Source organism: Aythya fuligula, chromosome 1, assembly GCF_009819795.1.
Source record: "Aythya fuligula isolate bAytFul2 chromosome 1, bAytFul2.pri, whole genome shotgun sequence".
Classification (NCBI taxonomy): Eukaryota; Metazoa; Chordata; class Aves; order Anseriformes; family Anatidae; genus Aythya; species Aythya fuligula.
In genome coordinates this window covers 80,295,761-80,308,383 of record NC_045559.1, presented here as the reverse complement: position 1 = coordinate 80,308,383, position 12,623 = coordinate 80,295,761, and the positions used below count along the sequence as shown (strand labels likewise).

General features: G+C 40.9%; 1 protein-coding gene across 1 annotated transcript; it reads left to right on the top strand.

Annotated features, from left to right (window-relative positions):
• Positions 1–504: 504 nt before the first annotated feature.
• On the top strand, positions 505–8,341 carry LOC116502158 (natural killer cells antigen CD94-like). The gene is made up of 6 exons (XM_032207920.1): positions 505–631; positions 3,440–3,538; positions 4,657–4,743; positions 5,047–5,201; positions 7,699–7,811; positions 8,166–8,341. Exons 1-6 carry the CDS (start codon positions 505–507, stop codon positions 8,284–8,286), a joined length of 702 nt encoding a protein of 233 aa, XP_032063811.1. The 3' UTR covers positions 8,287–8,341.
• Positions 8,342–12,623: the final 4,282 nt, after the last annotated feature.

Genomic DNA, 12,623 nt, shown 5'->3' with positions numbered 1-12,623 from the left:
CAAAATAATTTCATTTTTCATTTCTTTCTTAATAGTATTTGGAAAATCAACCTACTGCTCTCAGTGCAGCTCTTGTGCTGTATTTGTGCACTGCTGATTAAACAGGTATCTTTCACACCATAACTCAAAATAGCAACTATTTTGAGAGCATTGTATTTCAAGGAGGTAGAAAATCCTAATGTTTGCTGTATTTACAGGATCAGATCAGATAGGTAGCTGAAGTAAACAGTCTTAGGCTCCAGTCTGGAACCAAGACTCCTGGTCTTCATGTTCAAGAAGGAATTACTACCCATCCTTGACAGAGTAATTTTATCTTCTTAACATGCTTTCAATGTGTTATACTTCCACTGTGGCACAGTAATCAGAACAGAGCCAGCTTCCTCTGTGGTTTCACTGAAAATGCTGAAATGTAAACCATTCCCATTGCCCCAGCTTTGGTCTTGCTGCAGTGTGCCCCATCTCCCAAGTACGTTTGTTGCAGGAAAAAAGTGTGACAAGCTGGAGATGGAGGATGAGGAAGGCTACACCGCATTAAATTTACGACCACCAGCTTCAGTTATTACTCGTGGATATTCAAACAGCAACAAATATCCTGCATTTAAAGCTCAAGTCAATTGTGGTACAGTAGACAGTAAGTACAGATGGAAATTATTTTTCTATCTACATCAGGATGTAACCTGAATTTACATAGTCTACTCTTAATTAAAGCTCATAGAAACAGCAGAGAGAATAATAATGAAGTCTTCTGTGCTGTAGTGTCTGATGATTAAAGATACTTTTTCTGAAGTCTTTGAGATCTATATTTACTACAGTTTGTTTTTGTGTGTTTGTTTTTTTTTTTTTTTTTTTTTTTCTATTTGCTTTAATACAGAAGACAAATGTTACCTTTATATAGTTTTTTTGCTTGTTTGTTTTGTTTTATTTTGTTTTTGGTAAGACTCATTTGTAACAGCAGGGCACTGCAAGAGAGGAAGACACTATAGTTTTATCAGATAATGCAGCCTTTGGAAATTGAAGCAGTTTCCTCAGTCATTGGAATTAGAAAACTATGCTGTTTATAAGGCCTAATAGTGAATGTAATCTCTTATGGGGAGTTATTTTTACTCGTTTATGCTCAAAATTTTTCTATGAGCAGTTTGAGAGTTAAGTAATGCAGTGGATTGTGTTTATGGAATATCTGAGCCCATAAAAAGGTGAGCTTGAGCACAGCTGCTGTTGCTCAGAATTTAACCAGCAGGCCTATATGTGAAATAAGTATTACTGATGCTCTTTAGGGGTAGAGTAGAGTACTCACAGACTAAACTCATATCAATCTGATACTGTTTGGAAAAGATCTAGGGCTATCCACTGAGAATGATTGCTTGAAAAGGAAGATGGAGAAGCTGTTAACAAGCAGGAGACAGAAAACTGAGGATGAATATTAGGGAGTCAGATATAAAGGCAGAGTTTCCTGGAAAGAAGTGAGATGGCAAGCTCAGCAAACTCTTAAATGGCCTCTCAGTGTGCATGAAGAACATGTAAAGTAGACAGACCTATGCACAAATTAGCTTAGGAGGGACCTATATAGCTCATCTTTCACTATTTGCTTCTTGAATGGGCTGACTGTAATGTCTGATTATGTTGCTCAGGGTGTTGTCCACTTGAGTTTTGGAAACCTTCAGGGATGGAGATCTCACAGTATCTCTGGGCATTTGTTCCAAGTGCTGAAGGGAGTATTTTTTTCCTCATACTTAAGCAGAGGTTTTCCTAGTGCAACTTGTGACTGCTGTATTATACCCTTCCTCTAGACTTCTGAGATGAGTCTAGCTCCATTTATAAAGCCCTTTTAGGGAGTGGAGGACTGAAATTAGTTCCACGCTTGTCATCCTTTTCACCAAGCTAAACAAGTCCAGGTACTTCAGCCACCTATCTTGACTATCTTGATGGTCCTCTGCTGGACTCTCTACAGTGAGCTGACAGCTCCCTTGACTGGGAAGCTCCACTTTGGACACAGTATTCCAGATGTGGCTTCATGGCTGCCAAGTAGACCAGCAACTACTTCACTCAACATACTGGCTACAGTCTTGCCAATACACCCCAGCGGTGGTCAGCTCTCACTGATACAAGGGCACACTGATGACTCACATTCACTTTGTCCACCAGGACCCTGAAGTCCTTTTCAGCACAACTGCTTTTTAGCCAGTCAGTGTTCCACCTGTACTGCTGCATGGAGTTGCACTGTTAGAGGTACAGGACTTCATGTTGTTCTTTCCTGAGCTCTGCTACAATTACAGCTCATTTCTAAGATGTCTAGGACCCTTGAAATGGCAGGTCTACCCTGCAGCACATCAGTCTGCAATGCAGTGTCATCTGTGGTCTTTTGAAATTGCTTTGATCAATGAGGGTTAGGACAATCTCCCTCAATTTTTGCTATGTACATGAGTTACCCAGTCTATACGGACATCTGGGCACCTCTGGAGGTTAATTCTTCTCACCTTAGAAAAGGCTTTTTCTCTGGACATGCTTGCTCTGGTACACTGGTCTCGAATAATAACTGTTGATATATGTAACCTGAACACTAGCGAACAGATTGGGAAAAGTATTATAGAAAACTGCAGAGTACCACTTCCCAAAAGAATTATAAATATACATGAAAATATTTTAATTGGGGGAGAGTCAGCTGTGACTTTCTGGAGGACTTTATTATTGATGAGACATGGAACCCTAATAAAAATCTGAAGAAAGAGTCTGAAGAAAGATGCACAGTTTAAGGCTGAAACATTGCAAACATTTAGAAATTCCTCAATCACAGTGCCAAGAATTGATTATATATCTAACACTATATGTTGTTGTGTTTTTGTTTGTTTGTTTGTTTGTTTTCCCATTTGAGGTGGAGAGACTTAGAGCTTGTTTCATTCTTTCCAGGACTGTGGGAACTGCAAAATCTAGTCTGATCTCCTTCCTCATGATACAAGGTTTTGCTTTAAAGCATTAGAGCCTCAGTTAATAAATATTCTCAGCGGATAGACTAATATTTCTCAAAGCAAACAAACAAAAAAAAATTCCTGGAAATTCAGGACAGTGAGTTGGATCTTAGGAAGAACTTCTTTACCGAAAGGGTTGTTAGACATTGGAACAGGCTGCCCAGAGAAGTGGTGGAGTCACCATCCCTGGAAGTCTTTAAAAGACGTTTAGATGTAGAGCTTAGGGATATGGTTTAGTGGGGACTGTTAGTGTTAGGTCAGAGGTTGGACTCGATGATCTTGAGGTCTCTTCCAACCTAGAAATTCTGTGATTCTGTGATTCTGTGTGATAATAAAAACTTAGCAATAAGTAAAAAAGAAGCTCTGCAGAATAGATAAATATGAAATGATTATGTCAGAGAGGAGGCAATACCACTGTGTGGTGGTGAGAACTGTTCTTTTTGTTGCTAAATGTGTTTTTGTTGTTGTTGTTCCAGGAGTCTCTGCCTCATCTGCCAAAAGGTGGCCAGTGGCCTTTGCTTTCTTCATTTTGAGCCTGGTGCTGCTCATGGGGCTGGTGGCCTTGCTGTTCCTGTGTAAGTACTGGGTTGTCCTGGGGTACTATAATGGGAGTGAATTCCAGCAGTACTACCACTTCATCTGCCCCTGTTGACCATTCCTGCAAAGACCTATGGAAATAGTATGGCAAGAATAGCAATTTCCTATCAAATCTCCCCTCCATTGTGCATCTGCACGAGTCACTCCAGATGACTTTGATCTGCATTTACAATCTTTACCCCATCCACACTGTCCTCCAGAATAGCTTCCAGTTGCAACAATACTCCCATACTAACAGATGAAGCTGCATTTAGAGGAGTAAACGAGGAGTAAAAGACTGCATCCTTTCTCAAATTCCTAGTGTTCATAGCTAGAAGATTCATACTCTTGGCTACACAGGATAATAGTGACCCCCCGTGACTGTTACTGGAATATTTCAGTTATCATTCCCTCTTTCTTGGATTGCAGTGTGGTTTTTTTTTCAGGAATGACAATTTTATGATGTAATCTATGCATCAAAGTATAGTGACTGGTGAATTTGCCCAAAGATTACAACAGATTTTCTGTAGGAACATTTCAATTAACTATTGAAGGTGATACCACATTGCATATGGAAGCAGAGGTAGTCTCCAGCTTCTTTTCAGGGGGAAGGAAACAGTTGCAAATGCCTAGGACACTCAGGGTGTTCTGTAGTATCACAGAAGTTTTAGCTTAGAGGCAGTTGGACTATCAGTAACCCTAGATAAAATAATCTGTAGCTTTGTCTATAGTACTTTGGAAAAACTCTGAGAGTGGAGATGCCACCACTTCCTTTTCTACTGCTGCATCACACTTGTGGGAAAAACTTTTCCTAGTGTCCAACCTGAATAGACCAAATCTCAAATTGTGGCCGATATTGCCCATTGTCATATCATTTTCTGTTGTCCAGGGCAGTTTTGCTCTTTCTTTGTAAGTGTTCTTCAGGTAGTTGTAGACAGTTATTAAATGCATATGTACTCTACTCTCTTCTCCCCTTTGAAAAACGAATGAACTGCAGATGATCTACACACACAAATCGACTTGCAAATGAAACAAACAGAAATTAAAAGAATGCCCAAAGCTACAATTTAAAACTCTTTAAAGAAAGTACTCTGATAAGAATTTTCATTCACTTCAGTTTTTCAGGTTCCCAAGGATTCTGCAGGAGGAAAGAAGCTGCAGGAAATGAGGGAAGCATTGTGTTCTGAAGGGAAAGAGAACAATGGTAAAAGTGGTTATGTAAATAAACCCAAATCATCCCCTTTGAGATCCCATTGCCTAAGAAACTATACAATCACAGGGAAAATAAACTGATCGTCTACTGTTTGCTATTAACTGTGATAGTATTTGAGATGTGGATATGTGCATGTTAACATGCAAAATAACTTTTGCAGAGAAATAATCTTTCACAGGCCCCCCCAGAAGCTCAGCTGATTCATGGCTACTCTTAATCTTCTTTTCCCAGACAAGCCAGCAGTTAAAAATCTAGTATTCCTTGAAGATCTGAATAATACTCTTTGTCTTTTAGAAACAAAATGTGCTCTCTGTCCAGCAAGCTGGCAAAGCAGTGGAGCTGACAGCTGCTTCTACATTTCAAAGGAGAAGAAAACATGGAAGGAAAGCCAGGAGTTCTGTTCCTCTAGAAACTCTACTCTTCTTGTGCTGAAAGATAAAGCAAAGATGGTACAGCCTTAACCTCATATATTCTTTACATCATGTGTGTTTTAACTTCAAGAAATGTGGCAGGCAGAAAATGGTTTGGTCATTTACAGTGCCTTTATTTGGTTTCCCCCGGGGTCAAGTGGTCTTCCTGCAAGCTACAGGATTTTCATGTCTTGAAAAAATTTCTAAATTGTGTGTTATGAAGAATAAAAGCAAACATTTTATAAAATACCTTAATTACCTATAGGTTTTCACAGAGAAAACAAATTGCATACTAGCAGCATGGAGGGGACTCCCAGAATGCAAAATACATACTTCTGTTACCTCTCTCCGAAAGTTTTATTTCTGAGGGCTCCTAGCATCAAAACCACATCTACACCTGATCTAGAGTGGCCATTAGATTAACCACTGTGCTGTCATTCATGCTGCCTTTCACCACACTGCTGTGCAAAGTGACAGTAAACAGGCTGGGTTTTGTCTTTGTGTTATACCCTTCATCGATTGACATTAATGATGGCAGAAAGGCTAGAGTGAAGAGGATTATATTATGATGACTAAATAAGATTTAGGGAGTTAACAGTTTTGAGTAGTCTTATTTATTTATTTATTTGTTTATATTTGCTACCTAATTATAAATCTGTGATTTGTTGGCAGGACTATATTTTCACTTATTGTAAACATATACCTGGGAACTTCTGCTACACCAGCTATTAGGCTTATACAAAGTCCAAACCTTATTATTTGCTTTTTGCTACCTAAAACTTTTAAAAGGAAAGACAGTTCCCTGAAAATTCTTCTTTTTTTTTTTCCATATGGAGTCAGTTTCAGATGGGGGTTCTCAACTCTCTTTTATTTTAAAGCATAAATATTGCCCATTTGAATTTATTTTTTTTTTTTTTAATGAAAATCAGATAGGTAGACACAGAAGTGGAGAAGTGGTTTATAATGGAGTCTATCAACACTGAAGAACAGCAAAGCTGGTGAAAGGACTAGAAAACAGGACATATGAGGAGTCTCAGGGCACTGGTGCTCTTTAGTCTGGAGAAAAAAAGAAAAGAAAAAAAAACCTGAGGAATGACTTTGTCCCTCTTAACAACTACCTGGAAGGAGGTTGCAGCAAGGAGGATATTGATCTCTTTTCTCAGGTGACAAGGGACAAGAAGCGAGGAAACATTCTCATATTGCACCAGGGAAGGTTTAGATTGGGTATCAAAATAAATTTATTCACAGAAAGAGTGGTTAGGCATTGGAACTGGCTGCCCAGAGATGTAGTGGAGTCACCATCTCTAGGGGTATTTAAGAGACATGTGGTTGGGGTGCTTAGGTACATGTTTTAGTGGTGGACTTGGTAGTGGTAGGTGATGGTTGGATTTGATGATCTTAAAGATCTTATCCAGCCTAAATGACTCTATGATTCTATGATCCTGAGCTCAGAGTACTGGTCCACACTGCTGGGCAACACCTGAGCACTACGCCTTCAACAGTGAATTCAAGAGATAATTTTGGTATGAAATATAAATCCCTGGGTCATTGGACCTCCAATGTCTAAGTGTTTGCTCTTTCTTCCATGTTTGGCATATGCAGCTGGAGTCAGACTGAAGCTAGTCCAGGTTAAGCCACCCATAGATTTTAGATTTTGAATGAGTCCCTAAACATGCTAATAAGCAATAGTAAAGTATATGGATGATCTGAACAGGCTAAGATGATGAGGAACCTCTTAGGTAGCACTTGGACATGTAGGGAATGATTCAGGCTCCTAGGCATAGGTGTCTAGTGCAATCTGAGATGACCTGCATTGTCCTCTTTCACATTCAGGTAGTGCTTCATAAGGGCACAGGTTCTGGGTTTTGTCTATCAGCCATATGTGAAAACTTCAGACAGTTTAAGCCATCTCAAATGGTGTTAAAGGCCTGTGTTTAGGCACCAGAATCTGCCCTCTAGGCTGGGATTCATCTCACCTAACATCAGGCATCTATATTGTAAGTGGTCTGCAACTTCAAACTTTCTTAGGCTCCATTGCAGTCAGTGGGAGATCTACAATACAGTCACTATTCTGTGCCACTCCCACTGCATGAGATGAATCATATCTCAAGCTCCACTGGCTCTGCTGGCCATATCTTTGCAGACCTTAACTGGGGCCTTGACAGTGTTCCCATGTCTATATCCGAACTGTAGATACATAAAGGTAATGTAGATACCTAAAAGCAAGCAAGACAAAGGTGTTTTTTTTGTTTGTTTGTTTGTTTTGTTTTGTTTTGTTTTGTTTTGTTTTTCTGTATAAGAACAGCTCTTTTGCAGATCCAGGGTACATTTGTCTTGACACAGTTCAATAAGTAAAGATATTTGAAAGATTCTATAATCAGAGCAGTCAGCACTGTTTCATGAAAAACAAGCATAGAAACAGTTACCTATTGAGTAAGAGTCGTCTCCTTTGGCTGCAGAACCTTCTCAGCTGGAAGATATACAGCTTGGGTTTTATTTTTGAAATATTATTGTGATGATCTTCGCATTGCTACAGGTCTCTCTGCCACAGGATTCACAGTTTTATTGGGTTGGATTATCATACATCTCTGAAAGGAATGGCTGGTACTGGGAAGATGGAACAGCTCTTTCAAGAGAAGCCAAAACTTGGTAAGCCTTCGTAACTTAAGACCAGTATGGTTCTCTCCTCTGGGCTCCAATAAACTTCATGACATTTATGATTCCTCTTTCCCATGTTTGCCACATGCGCAGTGATGAAGGAACATGTAGATCATTTTATCTGCTATAGGATTACAAATTCCTGCCCTGTGTAAGGAACAATGAGTAACAAACTATAGCTCAGTCACAGGCCCTGGACCCCAAAAGACAACATAGTAGAAATAAAATAGCTCCAAGGGAGAAATAACTCTACATTCCAGTGGCAAATCGCTATGACTACAAATCCAAATATAGAGTACATGATGTCAGCAGGACATTATTAATCCGTATCTTTACATTTTCTAGGACAGTTTTATATGAACACATCTTCTGCGCTTCCTTATATGGACGGATTATTTATGCCAGTAACTCCTGTTTCACAAAGCAATTCTGGATCTGTGAGAAAGGTGCTATTCATTTTGCCTGAAGAAGCACTGCAAGTAGGGATGCAGGTTCTGTCACTGTTATATATAATTTCTAAGAACGAGATGTTTTTAATGTATTTTTATTTTAGTTTGTTTATCATACAGCTTTCTCAGAACAGTGATCCAATAGATAGATTAGTAGAGACAAAATTTTCCTTTTGCCTGCATTTTGTCTCCTAGGCTTATGAATGAGAGAAAAAATCTACAAGCTAAAAGCTTAAAACATAGGAGTTACTTTTAAAGAGTTAGCTACAGTCAAGAAATGATACTTGCATGACTGTCTAGAAGGTCAACCACACATTCTCTTAGATCTCTGTATTTCTTAAGCCTCACTTAGAATTTCTTCTTTCCTCAGCATTTTACACCTGCCAGTCATAAACCACTCCAACTACATTCTTGATGATTTTACCCACTGAATTATTGTACATACTAACTAGTACACTCATAAGCCTTTTTTTGACCATTTTGCCTAGTCATGCCCTCATTCCTAAATCTGTTCTTCCAGCTCTTCCCCTTTTTGAGATATAGGAATAGAGAAAGAACACAGATATTTATTTACCCATAAAATTCTCTTTGCATGTGTACTGATATTTATAGAAACAAAAGTACATTTGTTAGAAGAGTACAGGGAATCCCTGGAAGCAATCTCTTTGAAAAGTGGAGCCAAATGTCATAGTGAGAATAAAATATTACCCAAATATAATTTCAGTGCTACTGTAAATATAATTGCTATACAAAAAAAAAACAAAAAAACAAAAAAAAAAACAAAAAAACAAAAACAACAAGGATAACAATGATGTGCTCCATTCAATGAGAGCTCAAGCTAATGTGCACAAATTTTACTTATGTTCTTCTGTTTTATCTACATTGTTTGGGAATTCTGGAGCCCAAGGACCATACTGCGTGACATGTATTATCAAAGTACATGTCATACTTCCTAGAATAAAATGAAATCTCTAGATTTCTCAGTGTAATTTCATTGCATGAGTTCTTTGAAGTTCTGTGTATGGAAATAGACATCTGTTTAGTATCACATATACAAACTTTCCTTGTATATATATGTATATACACCTTGTATGTATGTTTGCATGTATGTATATGCCTTATTTGGAAATTTCCCTAAAATAAAATTTTTAAAAAATGCTTTGTCATTAATATTTATTATTTAATTTGAAAATAATCTTAAAGACTGAAGTTGTTCCTTAGTTAAACAAACAAAAAATCCTCTACCTAATGTGCTGAAAGATGTTTGTGAACTGAATAAATTCACCATATTCAGTAGAGCCAAGTCCTAATTTATGGGTACTAGAGGTTTTCAAAACGATTCTGTTCTGTGATTCTGTTTTATGAGCTACCAGCTGAACTAACCAGAATTACTTACCATTGCAATAGGAAGTGAATGCCTGAAAGTAAGGTACAATGTTTCATCTGGTAGATAGGGAGCTAGTAGGTGGGGACAAGGAGTGAAATAAAGCCCTCATATTCCATGAGGAAATAGTTAGCAAACTGCTAATCCACTTAGATGTATGGAAGTCTATGAGGACAGATTGGATCCACCCGAGGGTACTGAGGGAGCTGCTGGAAGTGCTTGCCAAGCTGACTTCCATCATTTATCAGCAGAGCTGGTTATCAGGGGAGATCCCAGTCAACTGGTGGCTAGCAAATGTGACACCCATCTACAAAAAGGGCCAGAAAGAGGATCTGGAAAGCTACAGGCCTGTCAGTCTGACCTTGGTACCAGGAAAGCTCATGGAGCACATGACCTTGAGTGCCATCACACAGCATTTACAGGACAAATCAGGCCCAGTCAGCATGGGTTTATAAAAGTCAGGTCCTGATCAATGGACCTGATCTACTTCTACAACAAAATGATGCGCTCAGTGGATGACAGATAGGCTGTGGAAGTGGTACCTAGACTTCAGTAAGGCATTTTGAAACCATTTCCCACAGTATTTTCCTGAAGAAGCTGGCTGCTCAAGTCTTGGATAGGTGTACACTTTATTGGGTTAATAACTGGCTGGGTGACCTAGCTTGAAGAGTCATGGTGAATGGAGTTAAATCCAGATGGAGACCGGTCACTAGTGGTGTCCCCCAGGGCTCAGTATTGGGGCCAGTTCTCTTCAGTATCTTTGTCAGTGATCTGGACAAGGGGATTGAGTGCACTCTCAGTAATTTTGCAGACGACACCAAGTTAGGTGCAAGCGCTGATCTGCTCCAGGGTAGGAAGGTGCTCTGCACTGGGATCTGGATAGGCTGGACTGATGGGCCGAGGCCAACTGTATGAAGTTCAACAAGGCCAAGTGCCAGGTCCTGCACTTGGGGCACAACAATCCCAAGCAGCACTACAGGCTGGGAGATGAGTGGCTGGAAAGCTGCCTGGCAGAAAAAGAAATGGTGTATTGGTCAATAGCTAGTCGAATGTGAGCCAGCAGTGTGCTCAGGTGACCAAGAAAGCCAACAGCACCTCTGTCTTGTCCTCCCAGATTCATACTTACTTTCTGCCAGTGCTGGTTAGAGCACTGGAGGCAACTAACAGAAACTGTAATAAGGGAAATCCTAATAAGACATAAGGAGAAAATTCTTCACTGTGTATGTGGTCAAACAGGAATGGGTATCCAGAAAGTCTTGGAGATCTCCATTCTTGAAGACACTGTGAATTTGACTGGACAAGTCCTTAGAATCATAGAAACACAAGGTTGGAAAATATCTACAAGATCATCTACTCCAACTGTCCTCCTATCACTAATACTACCCACTAAGCTATTAAATTGTACATCGTAGCACCTCATCCAGGCGCTTCTTGAACATCATGAGGGACAGTGACTCCATTCTGGGCAGGCTGTTCCAGTTCCTGAACACTCTTTGAGAGAAAAAGTTTTTCCTGATATCTAACCTAAATCTCCCCAGGCACAACTTGACGCCATTTCCTCAAGTCCTATCATTAGTTATCTGGGAGAAGAGGCCAACCCCCTCCTCATCACAGCCTCCCTTCAGGAAGTTGTAGAGTGCAATGAGGTCTCCCCTGAGCCTCCTCCAGACTTAACAATCCCAGCTCCCTCAGCTGCTCCTTGTAAGACTTGTTCTCCAGACCCCTCACCAGTGTTGTTGCCCTTCTCTGAACACGTTTCAGGTCCTCGATGTCTTTCTTGTAGTGAGGGGCCCAAAACTGAACACAGTACTAGAGGTGTGGCCTCACCAGAGCCGAGTACAGGGGGACAATCACTACCCTAGACCTGGTGGCCACACTGTTTCTGATACAAGCCAGGATGCTGTTGGCCTTTTTGGCCACCTGAGCACACTGCTGGCTCATATTCAGCCAACTATCAACTGATACTCTCAGGTCCTTCTCTGCCAGGCAGCTTTCCAGCCACTCATCCCCCATCCTGTAGTGCTGCTTGGGGTTGTTGTGCTCCAGGTGCAGGACCCAGCACTTGGCCTTGTTGAACCTCATCCCATTCACCTCAGCCCATCAGTCCAGCCTATCCAGATCCCTCTGAAGGGGCACCCTACCCTCAGGCAGATCAACACTACCTCCCAGCCTGGTGTCGTCTGCAAACTTACTGAGGGTACACTCAATCCCCTCATCTAGGTCATCAATAAAGATATTAAACTAGATAAGCCCCAGTACCAACCTCTTGGGGACACCACTTGTAACAGGATGCCAGCTGGACTTAACTCCATTAATCACTGGGCATGGCCCTCCAGACAGTTTTTTACCCAGAGAAGAGTATACGTGTCCAGGCCATAGGCAGCCAGTTTCCCCAGGAGAATACTGTGGGAGACCCTGTCAAAGGCTTTGCTGAAGACCAGGTAGACTGCATCAACAGCCTTTCCCTCATCTACCAGGCAGCTCACCCGGTCATAGAAGGAGATAAGGTTGGACAAGCATGGCTTGTATTTCATGAACCCATGCTGGCTGGGCCTGATTCCCTGGATGCCATGCATGTGCCATGTGATCTCACCCAAGATGATTTTCTCCATAGCTTTCCCTGGAAATGAGGTCAGGCTGACAGCCCTGTAGTTCCCCAGATCCTCCGTATGGCTCTTCCTGTAGATAGGAGTCACACTGGAGAGCCTCCAATCCCCTGGGACCTCTCCAGATAATAAGGAATGCTCATAGATGGTGGAAAGTGGCTTGGCAACTACCTCTGCCAGCTCCCTCAGCACCCTGGGGTGGAGTCCATCTGGTCTCATGGTCTGGTCCCATGGACTCGTGTTGTTCCAGATGGAGGAGCAGGTCTCTAACTGTCTCTGCCTGAATGACAGGGGGTGATTCTTTACCCGAATCACAAGGGACTTCCAGGTCAGTGTGTAAAGTACCCTGAGGATAACTGATCCG